Raw genomic sequence first — 25,809 nt, forward strand, 5'->3', positions numbered from 1 at the left:
ACTCATTCCATTTAGTAGTACACAGTACACTTGTGCACCTGTAAACTACAGTATACTCATGCCATCTAGTAACCTACAGTACACTCATGCCATCTAGTAACCCATAGTACACTCACACCATCGACTAACCCACTGTGCACTAATTCCATATGGTAACCCAATGTACACTCATGCCATCTAGTAACCCATAATACATTCATGCCATTTAGTAATCCACAATACACTCATGCCATCTAGTAACCCACAGTACACTCATACCATCTAGTAACCCATAGTACATTCATGCCATCTGGTAAATCATAGTACACACGTGCCATTGAGTAACCCATTGTACACTCATGCCATCTAGTAACCAACAGTACACTCATGCCATCACGTGACCCACAGTACACTCATGCCATCTAGTAACCCATAGTACACTCATGCCATCTTACAACAAAACAGTAATAAACTGACTCTTCTAAAAAAAGGAAATAACCATGCCACCATCAGTTCATGTCCCTTTTTCTCAGCAGCCAGCACCATTCCTGGGTATCCACTCATAACTGATTCAGAAAAAGTATAACTTTTCACAAAACTTTAGTATTATCTGTACTTTAGCAACCAATGCAAAGCACATCTTTGCACCAATACTTTCATCTTCAGCTTGGGAAAGGTGTTTGTTTTTAGTAACAAATACACTATTCAACAAACATTCCCACACAGAATCCACTCTATGATATGATAAATGGTTACTATAAGACAGATAGACTGTGCATGCTTCATGTGGGTTGTTTGGAAACTTACTGAGTCATCTAAAAGCTGAACTAAACAAAATAATTAAAATTTTTAAGCATAATTATTCAACAATTTGAAAGAAAAAGTGTTTCAGCTGGTCTTTTAGTTAGTTCATATTAAGAGAAATTTTAGTGGTTAAAAAGGGGCAGAGCAAGTTACAGCATGAAAGCCCCTTCTTTGCCACTAAAGTTTCTCTTAATATCAACTAAATGACTCAGAACATAACCTAACCTTTCACTGGCAGTTTATATTTATTTGATAAAGATTATCATACTTTTTGACAACCCGAAGAACTGTACATGCTGGTTCAAGATGCAAAAGCCAGATTAATTTAACTTGTGTGTGTGTGTGAAGAGTCCTTTCTGAGAGGATGCCTCTGCCAGTTCTGAAACAACTGTCTGCCAAAATGTTCTTATTGCATGGACCTCTGAGTATTATGTTCTCCAAGGTCGCCTAGCACAGGAGGTTCCAGACTTCTACACAAAGATAAGGGCCATGTGTACCTCTTTGATGTCGGAGATAGGCTAAGATGGATGTGTTGTTGGAGGAGACCATAGCACATCAACACCCTTACAATGCTAGATAAACAGCCTCCATTTCTATGTTGTGAACATGGAGGGATAATTCTTATGTGGTCCAAAGTCAATGTAGAATTATGCCCAACCAGAATCTGATGCATTGGCTAACAGATAGGAGTGAGGTTTGGTTGCATGCATGGGGACTCCATGAATTTGTCCCAATTCATCCATCATTGCAAATGGTGATGAAATGCTGGTCTTCGAAAGATTAGTGTTGAAAAAGAATCTTTGTGAGGTTTCCACCCTGTGAGAAGGAGGAACTACAGAAGTCACATACGAAGACATCCTAATAGAACCAAGCTGGAAGTGGCATTCAAGGTTCCCATAAGGGACAGGTATAGATGAACAGACAAAACAAAGTTTTGCTCATAGCGTCTCTAACACAGCCAGGATTTGATCTATCCAATCTAGTGGAACTCTAAATTCTGGTTTGTGAGAAAATTCATCCCCACATGGATCAAGTCATGCAATGGAGTTCCAATTTTTCAGGGTTGGACAATAGGCCCAACTGACTTACCACGGACCAACAGCAGTACAGATCCTGATCAAGGGACTGGATCTGAACAATGTGATCAGCCAGTCATCAAAATACTGGAAGTATCCCACCACTATTCCAGTAGCTCGGGTAAAAACTCTGGGTGTGTAAGAAATTCCAAACAGTAGTACCTGGGATTGAAAATATGGGGATGTGTAGATAGGTATCCTGATGGTAAACGGAGGCTGTCCAATTAAAAGCTCAAAGTACATTCCTGATTGTGGAGGTGGCCTCCATCTTGAAAGGTTCATCCCAAAGAAACTGGTTTAAAGGGGAGAGGTCGATAATAATACAAAACTTTCCACTTTTCTTGGTGACCAGGAAGATATGGGAATAGAAGGCAGGTGATTAATTGTTCTGGACCCTCTCGACTGCCCCTTTCTGTAAATGGATGAGAAATTCCTTAATCAGTTTCACAAGATTGGATTGGTGAAGAAAGATGGGGGTCCTAGATAGAGGAGGTAGTTCCTGAATCTGGAGTCAGTACCCCTGTCCACTATTAAAAGGACCTAACCATCATTCGTAAAGCTATACCAGGCCTCAGAAAAGAGGCCTACGTGAGCTCCGGTGGGTTGAGGGATGTGTGGCAGGAGAGGGTTCAAGTTCTTAAGGCTGTCCCCCACCCCTTCCTTTGGGAAAAGAAGGGAGCTGTGAAAACTGACTCCTTCCTTTCCATGTTGTGTTTTTTTGGTTTCTGAGAGCCAGACGGACAAGAAGGATGATGTCCATTCTGAGGTTTCATATTGGACTGGGGCTGTGTCTACTTGACTCACCTGGCAGAAAGCCACTGAAGGTGATTCACAGTGACATGCTTCCTGGCTGTGCAATGGGCCAGGAGTGGATGTGAAGGATTCATGTTGGTGATCCAATAAGTCTTAAGATAACACGGTAGGACTGAGGCCTCCAAAGAGACTCTTAGCTTCAAGCAGAGCAACCCTAAGGATGTTGTTGTTGTTGTGGGGTTTAACGCCATTTTTCAGCACACGATAGGCTATACATGGTGGCCAGTATTAATGGTGGAGGAAGAACCAGGGAAAACCCTGGAAAGAACCACCGACCCTCGAGAAGCTACTGGCAAGCTTTCTCACATACCCACATTGGCTGAATCTTAGACTCGAACCACCACAGAGAGGTGAGATGGCAGTGATCCGTAACGAAGAGCGCTTTAGACCACTCGGCCACTCGGGGCACCCCCTAAGGATGTCTTTACTATGATAAAGTAGTCCAAAGCAACGTCATTGCAGATTTGAAAAAGTTCTGCTGACAAAGCCATAGAAACATAAAGTACATACCAATATGTCTTGGCTTCAGCTCCTGGCATGCACTGAAGGTACAGCTCTCAGCATACTAAAAGACGTGGCTGAGAAGAGGTCGGCATGTGAAACTATTGTGACAAGCAGTCAGACTGTCTGTTCCATAACTTCAATGTCTTTTATGGAAAGGTGTGCCCAGGCTCCACTTGAAATACCCATGTGCCCCCATCAAGATAGGGAAGTTTCGTTGGCCACTTTGGGGAATGTACCCAAAAGCTGTCAGAAGAGACCAAGGGTCACCACGATGAGGAGGGAATGGCCCACCCTTGACGTTGATTAATATTTTGGCCTGTCATCAATTTCCATGCTGGAAGGATCTATTTTTGGACTGTGTGGCAGGTTTTAGGACAAGTCAGGGGGTAAGGTGACAGGCTTCACTTATTGCCTTGTCAAAAGACCATACCTCCTCTATATCTCACAGAGATGAAGGAATGGGCGTAAGAGCAGGTGTCACTTGTGTTTAATCCATGTTGAACTCATTAGAGTCTACCAGAATGGACGTAGCATCATCTAGGACATGATGAGTTGGGGAGTGCATAGGTATCACTAAGTCTCTAGCAGGTAAAGAGGGTTATAGGAACACTCTGCGCCAAGTCCCATACCGCAACACAGTGATTAGGGGCTGGAGTGGCATGAGCTGGAGAGAGATGAGAACATGTCAGTCCTGGAAAAGTTACACCTCTAGCCTTCTGAAAGGTTTCCACTCGGTGATCAGGTGATCTGCTGTATTGCCTGTTATGAGGGCAAGATCCCCTAGCCTAGTCTGAGCTCACTGGTGAGACTCCTAATGTTCATAATGGGGGGGGGGGGACAACTCAGTCCATACCTTATCCACACGCCATGAGGCCGTAGTGTAATGATCAGAGGATACAGGATCATCAACTGATGCATCACTAAGGAAGGTGTGGTGCTGATTCATCCTAGCGACAAGCTATAAGAAGAGCAGTGCATCTCCTCCTCCAAGGGAGACAGCGACGGGCTATGGTATAGGCGGTACATCTCCTCCTCAATGGGAGGCAGTGGTACACCCTGAGATGAGTGGTGCATATTCTTCACAATGGGAGGCAGTGACACACTAAGAGGCAAATGGTGCATCTCTCCACAACAGGAGGCAGCAATATGCTATGGGATGAGCAGTGAATCTCCTATTCCATTGGAGGCAGTGACATGCTGTTACATGGTCACTGTTATCTCTGTAACAATGAGAGGTAGCAACATGCTGGGAGGGGTATTCTGGTTAGAAGACACCTTATTTTCAGTGACGGAGAACCTGGAAATTCCAATGAAGAAGGAGAATGAAGTTTCTTCTTTTTCTGATAAGTGCGACTGGAATCTGCAAGATTCCAGCTTTCTACAGACATAGATTTACAAAATGTACAATGATTGTTTCTTGTACATTTGGAATATTTAATACAATCTGGATGAGTGTCCAAAGAAGAATTCTTTTGGCCACACTTTCCCACAGGCTCTGCTGACATTATTCTTTAATATAGTAAATAAATTATAATATTCATAACGTCACGTGTGTGTGTGATTTAGATTTTTAACATAGCTTTAACAATTTTTCTTTCTCAGTCATATCGCTATGATGTTGGCAGTGTGACAGTTTATAGTGATGTCTAGCATTGGGGCATCATGCCACAGACATGTAGCATCATGTTCCATCCAGTCCCATTATCCTGACACCTGGCCGACCAGCCCTAACACTAACATATTAATGATGAGCGCCAAGCGAGGCAGCTTAAGTACCATTTTTATAAGTCCTTGGTATGACCTGGCCAGGGGCTCAAACTTGTGACCTCCCATATCTGACGCAGACCCTCTAACCACTAGTCCATTGTACCAATCTTTAATGTCAATATAACTCACCTTTCTTGTATGTACTGCATACAGAGTGCACCCCTGTGATCTCTATAGACGTAGTAAACAGTAGCATAAATTTGCCAGTCATTTTTTCCATGTAAGAAAGAGAGTTCTCAGTGTTTTATACAACTTTTATTAACAAGTACATATAATGGCATGGGAAGCCAGCATAGGTAAAGCTACAACTAATGATTATTTTTTTCATTTAAAAGTTTTCATGTCAAATGCAGTCATCTGGTACAGACAGGAAAAAAAAACTCATCCAGACACTTTCTTCGCACACCTTTGTGTTTCATCTGAATGAGCCAGGGATTCAGATTAACAAAATCAATTTAAATGAACACAGTGGAACTGTTTCTAACTGTTACACAGATTCTAGATAAAAACTGAGCCTACATTAAAAAGACTTTATTGTAAAAAAAATATAATATCACCAAACAAATTATGTTTGCTAATTAGTTAAAATATACTTACCAATTTTCCTTCTAAACAAAATAAACAGTTCTGAAGCCAGAAGGCCAAACATGTTCACTTGTTTAAACAACTGTTCCTTGCATACAATTTAACATAAACATTTATGTAAATACAAATAAACCGGAGTCACTGGAAAACACATCTAAATAATTCTCATAGGGACTGTAAAATAATTAAAGTATTACAGTGATTTTTACAATTGTTGCTTAATTGTGAAAATTTGTGACTTTTTGGGGTTACCTCTCTCTCCATATTTTGTGTGTAGTATTCCTTGTTCACATCTGACTTTGGCATGTTCTCATGAATTTTCAGGGCTTCATCTCGCACTTGGACAGGGAGTCCTTTTAAAAATAAAAAAAAAACTCTCAGACTTGTAAATTACTGTACAAATTATTGTTAAGAATAATACAATTTAATGGCTTGTACGTGTGACCTTACAAACTTTGCTAACTTTTAAATCATAAAACTGCAACAACTTAATAAATAGCAACAAATTTCTAAAACACAGCTGATGGCTACTGCCTTGTCTGAGTTTGATCCATAGGACTAAATATTGGCAGAGGTTTTTGTGACTGCTCTTAATATTAATAAAACTAATATTGAATCAAGCATTTCTTGCAGAATTTTCAAAATATGAACATAATCCACTGAGCCAAACTGCTAGGTAGTTCCCTTTAGCATGAAGGTAGAGGGATCACCGAGGATCTATATCCCTTAGACTCAATGACATTATCTTACTGATATTTTGAAGGGGCTATGTGAAAGAATTTGATTATTGTTTGCTTTGTATTCTTTCCACTAAGTTCAAAATTGGCATAAATGTTCTCGAAAAAAATGATCTACACAATGGTATATGTTTCATTCAACATGCAGAAATAAAACGCTCATACTGAGTGGCAAAAATGTGATTGGTCCTCATCATCAATATTTCATTCATCCACACATAATTCCATGAAATTCAAAGTCAATTCCCACAAAATTCAACACTGAATAAAAATGCTGAAAATATCAAACTCATTTTGATTCAGGTCTAAATTCATTGTCGGTGCTGTGCTTGATGGTCATGTAAATGGCCTTTTGTAAATCTGAGTTCTGTCAATAAAGATCTATCCAGCCTATTGTACTCTTTTCTCTCTATTCATCATCAATTTCACTCTCACCTGTCGGCTTTCTTTTTTAATGGTAGCTTTAGGTCATTGTCAATTTCAGCTAATTAAAATTCATAAAATCCTCCCACAGAGTAAGCCTAGTAATTCCTCCTTCAGCCCAAACTTCTTGCAGTTGGTTATCTCCATTTGGAAGAATAATACCACTGCCACAATCATGTAAGTTTGGTGTTACAATGTCACCTGAAGAAAACCATGTTTTGATAACTGCATCAAACTTAATTCATATTTCATTTTCTGCTATTTTTTCTCTACAGTGGCAAAGAATGTGAAGATCTTATCTAATACACATGAGGAAAATGTCAGGAGCACAAGGGCAGATGATGTTACAATGTAGCATGAAACAGACATCACAATAAACCAGTAATGCCACAATTAAGTATATCTGAACAACCTTACATAGTTTGGTAGTTTTGTTTCTGGTTGGATTTCAATCTACAATAACAGATAAAACGCAGCACCCAGTCAACATGCTCATGCCTTAATGTGCAAAGAAAATGTACTAAAGTTCAGATGACCCTGTGGTCACAACAACCTTTGGCATGCAATATATTATGAGCTATGAGGAGAGGGCCTTCCTGTGCTGATTCTCCATGTTTTCCATTGTTGTTACAGTGGAACCCCGCTATAACGCGCCCCGCCATAACGCGAATTCGGATATAACGCGGTCGTAGCATGGCTCCCGAAATTTCGTATATTCATTCACACATGAAAAAAAAAAATTTGGAGAAAAGTAAAAAAAACAAAACAAGAAATTAACTTCATCTGGGGCATGAGATTAGTTGTGACTTTTAAAATAATATGATCGTGGCATGGTTCCTGAAATTTAAATTCATTTACGAGTATTTTTATCGGACTGTGAAAATATTTGTTTAACGTACGAGAAATAGTGTGTAAAACGTTTATTATAATTTGGTGGAAGAATTCGCGTATGACTTTTAATAATAAACGATCGGAACTTAACAATTTATCCAGGTTCTTTAAGTGATTTTGGAGAAGTGATCGTGTATGAATTCTAAAATAATACGATATATATAACGTACGAGAAATAGTGTGTACAACGCTTGGCTTCTGAAATTTATCAATTTGAACAGGTTGTGGTGAAGCTCCATATTCTACTCTAGAAGAGAAAACTGGTTTCATTAGGTTTTTGAATTGTTAAGCCGAAGTAAACATTATCGGAAGTGTTACTTATTACGGATCCATGAGTAAAGCCAGTAAATCGTCTTTGTGATTGTCTTCCATGAAATCTGTATACAGTCGTTGCTCAAACAATAGCCGACATGGGCTTCTTATTTAACTGCAATCACAGCCAAGCAGCAGACAAAGCTGTGGTTGATACAAGAGTCGCACAATTTAATAAACATCAAAGGACGAAAGCCGCCAACATGTGTGCTGTGCTTGGCGGTGTGATCAAACAACAAACAGTTGAAAGTAAATAATATCCAATACAGACACCGTATGTAGACCCGGGAATAGCTGCATGCAATGACCGTACGATATCAGACGGCAAGTAAATGGTTTCAATATTTTGTTCATCCTATATTTTACACGACGAATTCAGACTATTACAAAATTATTGAATATTTTAAATCTGTACGATTTTCAATGAAATTACATCCATTATGGATGAACTGCATGCCACGACGGCACGGTAGCATACGGTGTTGATACACTTTTCATGATATAGCGATAGTCTGGTATTATCGGTCAATCTGTATTATCGTTCAAACAAATAAAAATTAGTAAATGTTTTTAATGCACAGTAATAACCTATAAATATATTAGCCATCGATTATTTTGAATATATCTTAATTAATGCATTCCAGTTAATATTCATCTGATGATAAGCCGACTTTTGATCATTGCACATGTATACACGTATATGTTCTCGGAAAAAAAGTTAAATATTGTAAAACCCCGCATTAACGCGACCCCGCTTTTAACGCGATCCGATTTTATGGACCCCGATCATCGCGTTGTAGCGGGGTTCCACTGTATTTTCAAATAACTCTATTTTTCGTACTACTGAACTCAAATATTGTTTTCTTTGCTGTTCAATGTAAGGCAAAATGTCATAGGTGGAATTGCATGTTTAATTAGCATATGTAAACTCATGCGAGATCAAGGTCTACACCAAGACCAATCAAAGGAACATACAATGTTAAATGCACCATGATATTAAAATCCATAAACATTCCATTATTTGTTACAAATGAGTTTATTCAGAAGCGAACCAACAAAGTATAACACTTGTATTAAAGGCTATAATATTAACAACTAAATCTGCAGAACATCTAACCAAGTTTCAAATGCCATTATGCACAAAATGCACAAAAGGCTCTCGAAACATTGCCTTCTGATATTGCTGGCCATCTTTAAGCAACTTTCTCGGCAACCTCCTCAACCACAACACGAAGTTCAATCACAACCTGAACCGCCAAAAGCTAGAACCAAGATAATAGATAAATTTACGCCTGAAGGTATTTCTATTATCAAAGATCCAAATCAAATAACATTGCTGCGTATGGATATCATAAAAGAGAAAAGTATGTAAAACCCGAATTTGTTGATAATCTGAAATATGGTGATTGGGTTAGGGATGTATATAATATTGCTTATGATATTCAGCAGATCAGATCTGAGGATGATGTTAATCAGTTTAACTTCTTTAAACATACAGTACACGAGTATCAGGAACAAGTAAAACAAGTAAGAAAACAAAGAGAAGAAGAGATGAAGCAGAAACTTGAAAAAGCAAGAAAAGAAAAGGAATTAAAAGCAGAGAAAAAAACACAAATAAAACAACAGCTGATGAAGAAGAATGGCAAGATACAAGTTCTGATCTCTGCGCCACTGGAAGTGGTATTGTCACTTTTGGTACAGGTACCAGGGGAAGTGGTCTTATTACTCCATGCCCCAGCAATGCCCTTGCTGATGTTGAACGACTAGAAATTTTGATTGGCGGAAAACAAGCCAGTAATAATTCCCCAGAAATCATTAATGAAGCAGCTGCTATTTGCCAGAGACAGTAATAATTCCCCAGAAATCATTAATGAAGCAGCTGCTATTTGCCAGAGATTAATTACAGGAGGTATCATGGATATTAATGTTTATCTGTCCCTTACTGATGAAATCACCAATGATTACCATGAAGATGAAATCATTGATAACTGAGGGTATACAATTAGATCAGTGAAAAAAAATAAGATGATCATATATAATGCTCAATATGGACTGATCATGGTCAGGGTGATAAATTTGTGAATACCAACCTATAAAGTTACCTACAGAGATGTTATTCAGGGTTTATTCAGAAGGATAGCCTCAAAAGCAATACCGACTCCAAAACAACTGGGAATGAAAGCTACTGATGTTTGTGATAAAGGTACTGGTGCTGTTGGTGATGTTGCTGGTAAAGCATTCTCAACACTCAAGGACAGACTATCACAATTAATACACAGATTGCAAGCGGTCCGACCTCAGCCAAAAACTACCCAGCACTAAAGTTTTGCCTGCAAATGTTAGTAAAATAATCAATGAAGCTGTGGAAAAAAAATTAACAGAGTAGGCTGGTGATACTACTATCAACCCTGACAACAGACAGTATGATATAAGATAACCAAGAAACAATGCCGGCGCTGCTGATGCTGATGTGGAAAACATGATTATTAGCGTTTATCCAGAATTCAACTTATGATTCTCAGCACGTTGATCAATGCTGAAAGATGGACACAGAAGATTTTCATGTGCAATTCCACTGTCACATATCTTTGGGTTTTGCAAAAATGTCAGAAAGGTCATTTTCGGAGCCAAACATACAGCTGTACTCGTATGAAAGGCTACTGACGATGATGCAATCTGGCGCCCTGTTGGTGATGCTGGTAAAGTAATAATGACAAAATTTTCATTATGGATGCCAGTAATAACTCCATCACTCAATGAGGAACAACGGTTGATTTCTTTCATGGATCAAAGTGGTAAATCAGCATTATCATAGTTGATGATGACCACAGATAATATTCATAGTAGCACTAATGGTTTATTCACATGGCAGATAGCATCACAGTAAGGTGTCTCTGCACTGCAACATATATTTGTTGCTTTCTAAGATGCTGCACAAGTAAATTCACAAACACACAGTATAAAGATATTTGACAAACTTGGTATTACTGAAGTTTCACTGAGGATAAATGGACATCAAGAACCATCTGAAGATATACTATTGAATTTTGAAAATAATCATGCAGCACGTGCATATCATCGTTTGACAGCATTCATGGGATGTGATCAAAATATTGATTCTGGTCTACAAATATTGCAACTAGATTTTATAACACTGTATCAGATTTATTATTTCTCACTGGAACACTTGGATTTATTCAGACAATCTGTCGTTGATATACACTTTCGAGCTCATGTGACAATAGGAGCTATTGCTAATTATAGAGCAATTGCTGTTATACTCTCAGATAATACAATGTTACTTGAAGGTGTTGGTGGACAAATGAGAGCCATTATGCCCCAGTCAAAAACATGTAATTAAATCGCTCATGATATTATAATGTCATATCATCCTGTTATTGTTACTCTGACTCCTGGTCAGATTTAAAAGCTACAATCAGTATCAAAAACGAATTGTAGAATAAAAATATTGCTGAAATCAGAACAAATTGCAGGTGGATCAAAAACCAGCATATGACTTAATCTCTCTGTGGATGCCATTAAAGACATAATCAAGATGGGTGGTATATTTCCACTTCTTGCAGCTATACCAGACTTGATAGCCACTGCAGACCCAGCTGTTTCAAAAGCAACTGCACTTGGTTCTGTTGGAACCGCTGCTGAGGTGGCATTAAAGAAAGCAACAGGTCATGAACTAAACATTCCCAAAAAGAAGGGGAAAGGTCTAAGACTGCCATGAACCAATCCATGGGGAAAGGTCTAAGACTACCCGGGACACTTCATTGATAATTCCCATCTCCAATTTTTCTTTACTTTATGCTGCTTAGCGATTAAAAATAAAAAACTTCAGAGGTGTTTTATGCGTAAGCAATTACCAAAACAACCAGACAGTGTTGAAACCAGTATCATCAATCTTCATGGAAGCTCTGGTATAGGTACTCACTGGGTTGCATACGCGATTGATCCACGTGGAACTGTTTATTTTTATTCCTATGGGTTGGCACCGCCAAAGGAATTTTTAAAATATGTTGACAGACTTCAAAGTATTCCGCCAATCTGGCATTCAACATTACCAACACAATAACTGATCCGCAAATATGTGGCCACGAAGTACTCACTGAATTCAATGCTGTGTCATCATCAATGACACAGCCTCATAAAGTCGTGCACGAGTATACCACCAAACAGCTTAGCCATCCATCATCGTTTTAAACTGACATTAGTGAATATACAATGGTAGATAATTTTGGAAGATCTTCTCTGAGTCTCAAACATCAAGGTGAATTATCCAAGTATGCAACCCTTGACCAGGTCAAAGATGTGCTTGGTAATCTTTTGTGCCTTGCAGACGTGGACCAAAATGAAGTTATTGTTTTTTCAGGATCGACAAGGATGATTAAAGACGAGCAATATCCAATTGCAGGGCTCGAATTTAACACAAATTTCTTTTAGCCAGAAGGACTACAGGGCTCGAAATTAGCGGTAGTCCACTAGCCCAAGGCTAGTAGATTTCCTGTCGGAAATGTGAATTGACTAATTGATGATTTGAAGTAGGATTTATACTTCTGTACCTCTGCATTTCATATGATAATGCTATTTATGAAATAAAATTGTTGTTAATCTCAATACAAGTGTGTGACATTGTTTTGTGGACAGGACTAGTAAATGTTTGGCAGGACTAGTAAATTTCTCAGTACACTAGTCCTTCTGGCTACAAAGAAATTTGTGTTAAATTCAAGCCCTGCACTAGTATATTGAGAAATTTACTAGTCCCGCCAAATCTTTACAAGTCATGTTCACAAAACAATGTCACACAGCTTTCATGTATGTTTACCAATTCAGTTTTAAAGTTCGAACAACCCGCAACAAAACTGGATGTTTTCTGTATGTTTGTTTTTGCGAATCGCGTACACCAGTTACACCACATAACGTTACTTTCCTCATCATAATTCAGCCATTCCCTGTCTTTTGTCCATTTCTTCTGAAATTTTCCATTACGCTTTTCCCTATCATAAGAATTATTCCTCATCATTCTCATTCAACTTTTGCTTTTTTCCAGTGGCTTAACACCTTATATCAAATGCCACATTTTGTCTGTCTTATAAGGAGAGAATTGTGCCTTGTTTTGAAATACGAGATGTTATAATATAGCTGACGCGAATTATTTAAAGCAAGAAAAGGAATGGCACAGTGTCCTTTATATAAGAAAGTTAGAGCAAGAAACACGTTTCAAAACATGTGTCTTTGCCCCCTCCCACAATTAAATGGCCTCTCCCTAACAAAGACTTAACTTCAGCGGATGTTCTGCATGATCAAAGCAGTGGCTATTGTAAACACTTTTATAAAATATTAGCATCAGAAGATAGTGTTAGTTTCAGCTTGGAAAATGTGTGTTCCCATCAAACGAAGCCATCTGACACTCAGCGCGTTGTATTTAACAGCTCCAATTATGGTATCATAAGTCGTAAGTTTGGTAATTGTTCCTAATTAATTGAACCTCAATGTATTGTTGAAATTAAAAATAAGGCAGAAAATTTTCAAGTCTTTGATGCCCATGCTCAGAGATTTAATTCCCAATAAATGTACGGCATTTTGCTTGGATATCTCCACGTGTATTCAATTATTTGTTCACACTTGTAAGGGATAAATACAAAAACTATTTTTATCATCATAGAAAAAGTAGTTGTATGGAAAGGATGTGTCAATAACGTAATCATAATAAACTGATCTAATTCTTATAATTATTTCGATGGAAATGTAAAATATGTAGTTTCCTGTTTGTGACTGTTAGAGCGTTTGGGTAGCGAGCAACAAAAAAAAAGAACCTTAAACAAAAAAAACGTGCAAACTAATTTCTTTGAATAGTTTTTGTCGTGTTCTTTTGTGTGGTATACCGCTTTGTTACTGTGGTCGAGTCAATAAAGTGTGATACCACGTCATTTTCTCATTTAATTCGTTATCAGATTAATTAGGATCAATTACCAAACTTCCGTTGTTAATGATGGGACCATAATTTGCGCTGCTAAGTGAAATGCACACAATTGGATGGATTCTTGTTATAGAAATGCACCTTTCCGAGGCAGAAATTGACTTCATCTTCTCATGCTAATATTTTATGACTGTGTTTACAATGGCCACTGCTTTGATTCTACAGAACATCTGCTAAGTCAAGTTTTCATTAGGGAATGGCGTAAACAAACGCTGACTATTGATAACCGAGACTTACTACCCCATCAGACTATTAACATTATGAAAATTACTAGTCTGATGGGAAATCTGCTAACCTCAGGCTAGTGGACTACCGCTAATTTTGAGTCCTGCATTGACAGATATTATTCTGCAAGTTCCATATGTGACCGAAGATAATTTAGTGGTGTTTGCTGAAGAGGGTATAATTAAAAATTCAGAGGAATCAATCTTAACTCTCATGGGAGAGATTGTTGGATGCATCAGTAACAGCAGTGATACAATGACTGGCAATGTCAACATCAGCAGAAATGCAATTATCAATGTGAAAAAACCAAAATCAGATGATGACCTGGCAACAAAAAATATGTTGACAACAACAATGCCATGATCAAAACTGAGATCAGTAAATATGTTGCTAAGGCTGGTGATATAATAACTGGCAATCTCAACATGGGTAATATTACCATTGCTTATTTAAGAAAACCAGCAACAGATGATGAAGCTGCAATGAAAAAATATATGGACAACAACTCCACGATGATAACCTTGTTAAAAACAATTAATAATGGATTGACCATGTTTAGATCTCAATATCATGTAAACGCATTTTAAAATTTTCATAGAAATATAAATAGAAATATTAATGAATCTTTGGAAGTCCACCAGTCGTTGATATTAAACTATCTGACATCAAAAAGATTACAGATGGTATAGTTCATCATACAACCCCAATCAATGCTGTATATACAGTAGGGTCTGGATCAGCATTATGGTCTCCCAATAAATCCATCAAACATACCGCTGAGGTTACTGGTATATATGGGTTCTCAGTACTCGGTGTTACATTTACAGTATCTACCACATTTTCACTGCATCATTATCCAGTTAATGGATCTTCTGGATCTGTGTTAGTGGTATTGGTACAATGTTTTTATCAGCATAAACACATGCACATGCTAAATTATCATCCCTGATATCATCAGGACTCAATGATGGAATATTATCAGATCAAGAATTCGCAGAAATGATTAAGGTCTACCATCAATCAACTGGAAACCAAACCCCATTGACAGAGTCAAAGAAAGCAAGAGCCAATCAAGCATCATTCAGCACTACCAAATTCTATCAGAGCAATTATCATAGCTCCATCTGGGTCTGGTAAGATGCAATTATTGCTTAATCTGATAATGAGATGTCTCTAGTGAGATAAGTTGTATTTAGTGGCAGCATCCATTGATGATCAGCGATGCTACAATGTGCTTAAAAGATTTTAATGAAGAAGTGAAGTCACCGGATGAAGATGGTAATGTTATTGTTGACTTTATAACTGATATTGATAGGGTTCTTCCTCCACCAGTTATACTGGCCGCCATGTATAGCCTATCTTGTGCTGAAAAATGGCGTTAAACCCTAGAACAACAACAACAACAACTGATATCGATGAAGCTCCATCTGTAGATGACCTTGATGGATGTATTAATAATCTCGTAGTATACAATGATGTGATACTTGACAAATAATCAAACCCAGCTCTGATATATTCCTGAGGCAGACACAAAAACACTGAAACACAAATACTTAAAATGATCCGAGATAACAGCAATATTTTAGTTTGTGTTTAATGGAGTCAGTAACATACTCTGTGAAACATTCATGAGACTTGATGTTCTGGGGACATGGATCAGACATGATTTTGGTCTTCCATAAAAAAAGCAGAATTTTTTTAAAGGGGTTTTGGAGGTCCTCCCCCAATGAGGTCTCGAGGGGCAACACATTTTACACTCATAAAAAACTGCTCCTGCTGCAACTTATAATCATAAAATAAACCAAAATAATCAGTTGATAAACTAATAAACTTACAAAAAATGTTCAACTTGTTTTCAGTAATTTCACAATATTTATTGTCACATGAATTTGTTCTCCAGTACTATTGATGCTGAAGTTATTTCATGTGCATGTTAGTGTTCACTTTGTAATTAAGTCACAATAATTTCTCAGTTTTTGCAGCAAATATATTTTACTTATCTCTTTTCATAACAAATCAGTAAAATAAACACCCAAGTACATCAACTATATACAAATAATCCCATACATTCACTTGTCTTTTTCTCCAATGTACAAAGCCTGTTGATATGCCAGTCAAGCTCTTTTTGCGGCTTTAACAAAGATTTCTTTAGCCTTCCTTTATGTCAACACTGACATTTTTGGCTCAATGTGCAATCAATTCTTTTCCCTCTCAATGACAGCTTTCTTCCTTTCAAGCTGGTGCTTGTATTGATGACATGCAGTGTGCATATTCTGACAGCGGACTACATCTGTTCCCTCATGCAAGAAATCTTTCTTCTTATAGTAATTACCGGGTAAATGCACTTTTTCCAGATGCCTTCTGAGCTTCAATTTTTCCATATGCAGCTTCTTTTGTAGGTGCTGTTCCAAACTCTTCCAACTGCAATTACCGTAGAGCACAGATCACAAAAAAGCCAGTCCTCTAGCATTCAGTTTTCTTATAAACTGACCAACTAAATTTCCATCAACTTTTCGCTCCAGCCATTCCCATTTCCATATGTTTTTTAAACTTTCATCTAAATTTTTCAGGTCATGGACTCTCTCAACAATTCGGGATGCCATGTTTTGCAAGCACGCTTCTTCTTTCCAATGCCATCAATTTCCATTACACGAAGATTCACTGGATTAATTTAAACCTTTCACCAATCAGAATACTCTTTACAAGAGTCATGTGCTAACTAATATATGGAACAAATATTTTACAAGAATCATTGTGGAATGGGAGCGGACAGACCGTTTTTGTTTAAAAACGGATCGGAGACAATATAAGAAAACGGACTATATCAAGAAAAATCTGATTTAAGTCAGAAGAAAAGTGGAATTCCACTTTGAAACAGAAAAAAAACATATCTGATGGATATGATTAAGCTTAAAAACTTCTTTTAAAAAGCACAAGCTACTCTACATGGATTTATCACGATAAATTTACATGATCCACAGTCATGATATTTGATAAGTCTCAATACAATTTTTGGCTGAAAGACAGCAGCAGGGAGGGCAACAACAAACATTGAGTTCTAGGTGGGTAAATGAAAAGGAATACAATAAAATAACCCAATTAGAAAAGTCTTGGTCAGTTTGGCGTTATTAACCTTGTATTTTCATTTTTGTAGAAAACTTTATTTTCACGAAAAAACACTCCTAAAAAGGTTATAGGATTCGCCCTCCCTGCTGCTAAATGTGTGAAATACTGATACAATTTAACTTGTAGTTAATATTTTGTTAGGCAAGTAAAATGATATGTACTTTCTCAGATTCATGTAATAAAAACTTTAAATATTTTGAGTTCTGTTCTGTCTGGAAACCCTAATTCCATTAAAGAAAAACAAATTTCTGGATTTTTCAATGGCTTGTTAAGTACACCATGTTTCAATGCATCCTAACTGTGGCCACCAATTTTTGCTACATACCATATTCTAGATCTAGCAGACATGTTTGACAAACATTCTTCAGTTTTGAACACGTCTGGCAGACTTCTGTTTTCTTGAACCTCATTCGAGCCCCAGGGCACCATCTGAACACTGTGAAGGGTCTAGCACAGATTTTACATTCCTTGCCATACTTCTCTTTCATCTGAAAAAGCAAATATTTAAGTAAATTATGTGTCTCTGAGAATACTTACCGAATCACATTATGTTAAGAACATTTGCCTGCTGCCTCGTGAATCCAGCCCGACTAAAAGATGAAAATCACCTTTTCCTATTTCCAACAGACAGGGCAATAACTCTTTCCCATTATCTCCCTTTGGCACAGCAGTTGTCACTAGTTTTCAGCTGAGTGAGACACTAACAAGGATGCTCACATGGCAGGGTTGTTGGGAGGGTTTTTAAGTAGTGTGACTGGGTAAGTATTCTCAGAGAAACATATTTTACTTTTGTTTTTAATTTCTCCTTCGAATACATTCCCCAATCACATTACATTAGGAGAATAAGCAATTGGCTGAGGGGATACTGAGCATCCAACCTCTACCTCTGGTATCCTTCAAAGGAAGAATAGCTGGATTCCCTGTATGAACTATAACCCCCTTCTCCTAATTACTTATGGAACACAGCCTGGGGTCACTTGATCTTTGACCCTTATTACCAGATTTGATGAAGAAATCTTACCTACAAAATTTCACTGGCGAATCCAGCAAAACTAACAGGATATGTTAACTGATTTAGATGGCTCTGGTGGCCATCTGTGCTGCTGCCACATGACCTACCAGAATCGAAGTTTGCCTCTGTGATGCTAAATTATTGAGATGAAGGCTTGAAAAGGTTGACTCTGCATGCCAGCCAACATCTTCAGTTTATTATATCTTGGATTGAAATGTTGTGTTCAAGGGGTTGAATGGTGATATCCTGTGTTCTGGCTCACACCAAAAGGGCAAGACATTTGCGAGTGTGTCAAGGTATATTCATAAAGGGCATGCAGCTCACTTACCCTGTATGTGGAAGCTAAAGCTAAAGCTATCACAAAAAATGACAAGCACGATAGTGACTTAACCAAAGTGTGGGATAGAGGTTCAAATGAATTTAAACAGAGCCATGTTACAGAGTGAGGGATTTTGGTCAATTAGGACCAAAAAGGTCTAAAAGATCAGATAGGTGCATATCATGCCCAAAATCATAACTGCATAGATGCTGGAATGTGTCCAATATCATGGGGTGGTAGCCTTTGATAGAAATTGGGGCCAACTGTTTCTCCTCAATGAGCCAGAGAAAATAAGTTGGCAGTTGAGGGATTGAGGCATACAGAGGGATGCTATTGTTGGTATGGCAACAGTCCCTGAAAACATATCACTTTCCTGGCCTTTTTGCTCGAGATTCTCTCCACAATCAAAGGTTTGAACTGTTTGTCTTGCAAAGCTGTCTTGATAAGAGCAGGGGAAGTTGCAGAGGACAGTCTGGGCAGGGCAGGACCACCCATGACCGTGGCTGCTGAAAAAGATTCGGGTAGGCTGGAATATTCCTGGGCATATCTATCGCTAGAATGAATAAATCAGTGACTCAGGACTTGTGTGAGAGGGGCTATCAGAATCATCTTGCCACTGTGACTCGGGTAGGCTGGAATATTCTGGGCATATCTATCGCTAGAATGAATAAATCAGTGAGAGGGGCTATCAGAATCATCTTGCCATTCTGACCTGTAACTTCTGGACTATTTTTGGTATCAGGACCAAGGGAGGGGAGGCAAATGCCCACAAACCCTCCCAAAGGATTGACTGCATGCACGACCCAAGCTTTTGGGTGAAAGGCGTTGATGACAGCCTTCATTTCTAGGAAGCTGATGTGTAGAGGCTGCTCCCTTGGCTCTCACATGTCATTGACATTAGTGAAGGTTGGCAACAGGTGGCATCCCAAATTTGTGTACTGGCATTGTTACCTACTATTATTTCCACTTGGTGATTTTCCAGCTGGATTCCCATGGTTAGTCAACCTGTGTTGCACCACTGATGGGGATTTGAAGAGGGGCACAACTGTGCTTGAAATGTCTGCATAAAAGTATTAAATTCATACAAATTCTTCTATTCAGATTGGAGGGTTTGGTGGTTCTGGGATGGAAAGAGGTCTGACTTTTCCCAGTTCACTAGAAATGGATTGATCAGAAAGATAGCGGAGATTGTTCCTGCCTTGGGGTAGAATAGAACTTACAATATCATTCTGGAGGATGTTATCCAGGTACCCTGCCATCACTGCAGATGCTGTCAATCAGAACAGGTTGACAACATAATCCATAATCTCAGTAAAAGACCAAGGGTTGATGTTGATGCCAAAGGGAGAAATTTGAACTGGTAAACTGTATTGCAGAAAACAAAGCAGAGAATATGTTCATGACATGGGGTGGATAGGGATGTCAAAATGTGTCAGTCAGATCGGGACTGGTGGCACACTCATCCCATCAAACTGAGAAGCAGCTTAAGTTTACTGTCAATGATGGGTCTCAACTTCTTGTTTGCTTTCTGAAAAATAAACAGCCTTGAGTAAAATACTGCGGATTGTGGTCTTTGCACAAGCACCATTGCCTCTTTTTTTTTGATGAGCAACCATATTTCCTGTTGTAGCAAGGCATCTAATGGGGCAGAGAAGAGTGGAGTGGAGGAGAGGGGAGAGAACTGTTGATGAACGAAAATCGAAGCCACTCCAAATGACCTGGACACCCCCACTCTGTGCTGAAGGAGTAGGGAGGTTAAGTGGGCTCAAAATTAGGTTTCGTACCGCCTTTGTACAATTGCTTCCTAGGGATAGATATTGGTGAACATGTGACTGAGCTGCCTGCACATGAACTTTGTCTATTCTTTCTCCAAAGCAACAGTGACCTGAAAAGGATCATCTGTAAAAGGTAGAGTATGATAAGGTTTGAGATATATGGATTACAGACATATGACACATTGTATTAGGAGTAAGTTGGCAGAATCTGTCAAAGTATTGGTCATAGCATGGTGAGCAGCCCTGGTCATCACTGTTTAAGCATGGCTATTGCCAGGTGTCTCTGTTGAGTCTGAAAGGTGCCAACAATCCCAAATTCATCAATGAAGGAGGTGCAATGACATCCAAAACCATCTCTGACAGCCATGAACCACATATGTCTGCCTTAAGTTATAAAACAGACAAGCAGACATATGCACATCTGCTATATTCTTGTGAAGTGCCCGAAGAGCAGTACTGAAGGCATCTGTTGCCTTAAGTCTATCCAACTGGGGAAGGAACTTAATGATGTGTCTCTTCCTCCTCGTTGAGATCTACCAATTTCTTTAGAGTAGCAATGGAGGATGGAGGGCATTCTGAAATAGCCAACACCCAATAAATATCCTTGATGGCACCACAAAAGCCTAACTTCAGTCCATTCCATGGTCGGATCATGTGAAGAATGACTGATCTGAATGAGTTCCGTCGCACTCACTCTGCATCAAGGCCCAATCTGGGTCTACTTGCAGCTCTAGAGGAGATATACCAGGTGATATGAAGACTCAATTCGCCTATGAAAATATCACTAACTCTCCCTTGTGGACAAGCAGTCAACATCAGGCAGTTTGGCACTGCCAGGAATGCAGGCTGGTTTAGCTGGTGAATAGTTTGCTTGGAAGCTGGTGGTATAAAAATGGCCTGGCTATCACTGGTACTGGCCATTCCAAAGACCTGGCTGGACAGATTTCTCACTGAAATCTCCATCTTAGAAAGGCCAGGGCGTGTTGCCAATGGTACGGTTAGATGGGCGGATGGGTCATGAAGATCCCCATGAAATAATGAAAAGGTCCCCATGATGGAAGAGCCAAATGGCCAGTGATGGCCAGCAAAGGTGTGTTTTGTTTATACACTGGATTCAATGGATCCAGTATAAAGCTCATGCATCCTGACTTATAGGCCCAGAAACCATACTCAGATATATGGGGGGACTTACGCCCACTGAGCTGCCTAAAACTAGGAAACAACTACCCCCACCCACCCCAATCAGCTGGAAATACAAGCAATGAACTAATTGGCCAAGCCATCTTCTCAAATGGTCTCCAATGCTGGAAGGCCGGTAACTGTGCAGTGGTATAAGGAAGTGGATCCAAATGATCTGGTACGAACCACATGTGCCCTGACTTACAGGCCCTAAAGCATGCTCGTACATGTGGAGGACTTATGACCACTGGGCTGCCTAAAATTGGGGAATACTCCCAATGAGTTGGTATCACCAACAATGAACTGTAGGTTGTCTTCCTTAACTTATTCTGTCTTTCCTTCCATTCAGTGCCTAATGGACTGTTTCTCTGAACGTGCATTTCATGCCTTTAGTAAACATTTCTCCTGAAACGACATGAGAAAACAAAGCATAGATTAGCAAATCAGTATGTAACTAACTAGCTAAAACTCTAGCCCAGACTTCCTCTGACCATGTACATACACTGCATATCATAGATAGTGTATACTTAGTATAAACAAAACAAGAGTCATGGTAGACTTACATGCTCTGAAGTTGAACATACATGTATAGCATTTAAATGCAGAAATGCTCCTAGGATTTTATCATAAGGAGGGATTTCTCCCATTGTCACAAAAATAAGGTGGAGTAGAACAAAAATGAGAAAGGAGGAGTCTTTTCTGACTATATTATACAAACAATGGGTAATAACTACTGTGCATTATCTCCCCCTGCCATTGCCAGTTGGCACTACCTTTAAGCTAAGCAATATGTCATGAAGAAAACGTTCACAGTGTGGAGAGAATGGGAGAAGCTTCAGCGAGGTCCTGGCTAAGGGTTTAAATTTGTGTGAGTGATTTAGGTTAGGCCTATGTAGATCAAGGTTGGCTGACAAATCTGAGATACACTTTGTACAGATGAGATACAAGTCATGAGAGTACTGGTTTGGTCTTAAAGTTCTTGCATTTAATGTATCAAAAACCACCATTACACAAGGGGTGAAAAATAAACAGGTAGTGTGCATGAAACACAAACTACAATACATCTGTTACAATGTTGCTGTAAGGTACTACAGTTAAAAATTGCTGAAAATAAGTCTGCATAAGTGAGAAAATTCAAATAAATAGGTCAAAAAAAGAAAATTATTTATACAACTTGCAGAATAATCCTCAATGTATGGGCTGAAATGTTTTTTTACAAATATCCAATGGCTTTTGGGAGGCAATGTGAATGATGTATTGTCAGCTCAGAGCCATAGCTTAAAATGTGCACCCCTTGGCAATGGCAAGGGGAGACAGTGGGCAAGAGTTATTGCCCTATGTCAATGCAATATCGACAGGATAGATGAATTTTCATCTTTTGGGAGGTAGTATTGCTTATATTCCTGACATTAATATGTTCCGAAACATATTCAAAGGAGAAACACCCCATTTTAGGCTCATCTGCAATGGGTTTCTTAGAGCCATGTGTGACTACAGTCACTTCATAGGGACAGAACATCACAAGACAATGACTTCCAGTCAAAGCAGTACAGTCTAATATGTGGATTATTCATGCATATATGTATGAGAAATTCCCAGACCAAGTGATTTTGAATTCATTTATTGTGTAGGAGCCTAATTCTTTTCCTGCAAATGTTAGTGACATGTCACAACTTGTTAATGCAAACACTGATCAGTAATTACAATCAACCAAGAGAGAACATTAAGTCAGTCATCAGTTCTAATGAAGTGGGTGATTCTCCAGCACATTATAGAGACTGTCAGCAGCTGAATTAACTCCGCCATGGCCGATCCCAAGCCTGGGTGTAAAAGGAGAAGGGTTGGGCGTGGGGCTAGCAACCCGACCCTGTAAAACCCCAACTTGATACAAAAACGCCAACAGAAGAAAAACCAGAAACTGAAAGCCTGAGGGAGGAAGGGTCATCTTCTGGAAGATTTATGATGCTATGTGGTAAAAGCCGCGAGCCCACCGAAGCCATAAAGCAGACCACCCTTCTATCAAACAGGAGAATTAACATCGCAATATGGAATGTGAGGACAATGTATGAGGCTGGAAAAACAGCACAGGTAGCAGCAGAGATGTGGAACTACAACCTATCCCTACTGGGCATTAGTGAGACAAGATGGACTCAATCCGGACAAAGAAGACTGATGACAGAAGAGATGCTACTGTATTCAGGACATGAGGAAAATAATGCACCTCATACACAGGGGGTGGGGCTCTTGCTGTCAAAGCAAGCATATAATGCACTGATAGGATGGGAACCACATGGGCCCAGAATCCTCATGGCAACGTTTAGGACCAAGAAGGAGAAAATAAAGATGAACATCACACAGTGCTACGCCCCAACAAATGACAGTGAAGAAAAAGATAAGGACCAGTTTTACCACAGACTACAGAATATAGTAGAGAGCTTCCCAGACAAAGACATCAACATTTTCATGGGTGACTTCAATGCCAAAGTTGGGTCAGACAACACAGGGTATGAACAAACCATGGGGATCCACGGCCTAGGCAAGATGAACGAAAATGGAGAGAGATTTGCAGACCTTTGTGCACTGAACAACCTGGTCATTGAGGGTACCATCTTTCCCCACAAGAGAATCCACAAGAACACATGGACATCACCAGACCATGTGACAGAAAATCAGATTGACCACATCTGCATAGCCAAGAAGTTCAGAAGATCCCTGCAAGATGTTAGGGTGAAGAGGGGAGCAGATGTGGCATCTGACCACCACTTAGTTGTCGCAAAGCTGAAACTTAAGCCGATGAAGAACTGGATAGGCACCAAAGAGAAGAAAACAAAGTATAACATCAGCCCGTTGAATGATGCAAAAACTAAAGAAGAATACAGACTGACACTTAACAACAAGTACCAAGTGCTACAAGAGCTTCTTGAAGATGAGGAAGACAATGCAAGCAACAGATGGCAGAAAGTTAAAGAGGCAATAAAATCAACATGCCAAGAAGTACTAGGCCCCAGGAAGCACCAACAGAAAGAATGGATTTTAGCTGAAACATTGCGCAAAATCCAGAAGCGTATACAGAACAAAACAGCAGTAAATAGCAGTAGGACAAGAACTACAAAAGTAAAGATACAAAAAGATTACACTGATGCCCACAGAGAAGTGAAAAGAAGCATCAAGATAGACAAGAGAAACTATGTTGAAGGAATGGCAGCAGAGGCAGAAGAAGCGACAAGAAGTGGAAACATGAAGCTGTACGACATCACCAAAAAGCTGTCTGGCAAGTACAGCAAAACAGAGAGACCCATAAAGGACAAGCAGGGAAAGACCATAGCAAGTACAGAACACCAAATTAAGAGATGGGCAGAACATTTTGAAGAACTGTTGAACAGGCCAGCCCCACTAAATCCTCCAGAAATCCACCCAGCCAATGCAGATCTCCCCATAAGCTGTGACAATCCCACCAGAGACGAGATCAGGAAAGCCATCACCCAGCTGAAGAACGGCAAGGCAGCTGGACCTGATGGCATCCCAGCAGAAGCCCTCAGAGCAGACTTAGATGCTTCAGTGGAAATGCTATACCACCTCTTTGAGAGGATCTGGCAGGAAGAAGAAATACCAACTGACTGGAAGGGGGGACACCTCATCAAGATCCCAAAGAAAGGCGACCTCAGCAGTTGCTCCAACTACAGAGGAATCACACTCTTATCAGTACCAGGGAAAGTCTTCAACTGGGTCTTCTTGGAGAGGATGAAGAAGGCCATTGACCCACAGTTGCGAGATGAGCAAGCGGGCTTCCGGAAGAAAAGATTGTGTACAGACCAAATAGCTACTCTTCGCATCATAGTCGAGCAGTCGTTGGAGTGGAATTCTTCACTCTACATCAACTTTGTCGATTATGAGAAGGCATTTGACAGTGTGGACTGAGAGACACTCTGGAAACTTCTTCGCCACTATGGCATCCCAACCAAGCTGGTGAACATGATCAAGAACACTTACAACGGAATGTCCTGCAGAATCATTCATGCTGGACAGCACACAGACAGCTTCCTAGTGCAGACTGGCATGAGGCAAGGCTGCTTGCTGTCGCCGTTTCTCTTCCTTCTCGCCATCGACTGGATTATGAAGACATCCACCAATGGGTGGAGAAATGGGATCCAGTGGACATTGTGGAGTCAACTTGAGGACCTGGATTTTGCCGATGATCTAGCACTCTTGTCCCATAGTCAGCAGCAAATGCAGGACAAGACCGACATACTGGCAGCCACATCAGCACAGATTGGCCTCAACATCCACAAAGAC

At 39.5% G+C, this 25,809-nt stretch overlaps 1 protein-coding gene and 1 long non-coding RNA gene across 3 annotated transcripts in view; one reads left to right on the plus strand and one right to left on the minus strand.

Annotated features, from left to right (window-relative positions):
• The window catches only part of LOC149771971 (uncharacterized), a 65,223-nt gene extending 47,795 nt beyond the window's left edge, over positions 1 to 17,428 (plus strand). For both annotated transcript variants that reach the window (XR_016418081.1, XR_016418080.1), the window contains one exon: positions 16,676 to 17,428. This is a non-coding gene — a long non-coding RNA (uncharacterized LOC149771971). The remainder of the gene's footprint in view (positions 1 to 16,675) is intronic.
• LOC149771972 (pre-mRNA-splicing factor RBM22-like) overlaps positions 1 to 25,809 on the minus strand; it is a 76,196-nt gene that overhangs the window by 33,773 nt on the left and 16,614 nt on the right. Inside the window, exons 3-4 of the mRNA XM_089948012.1 lie at positions 17,557 to 17,719; positions 5,781 to 5,881 (exon numbers count right to left, since the gene is read on the minus strand). Coding sequence (XP_089804138.1) covers positions 5,781 to 5,881; positions 17,557 to 17,719 — 264 coding nt within the window. The remainder of the gene's footprint in view (positions 1 to 5,780; positions 5,882 to 17,556; positions 17,720 to 25,809) is intronic.

This window comes from Sinohyriopsis cumingii, unplaced genomic scaffold (assembly GCF_028554795.1).
Source record: "Sinohyriopsis cumingii isolate HCF-2022 unplaced genomic scaffold, ASM2855479v2 utg001542l, whole genome shotgun sequence".
Classification (NCBI taxonomy): domain Eukaryota; kingdom Metazoa; phylum Mollusca; class Bivalvia; order Unionida; family Unionidae; genus Sinohyriopsis; species Sinohyriopsis cumingii.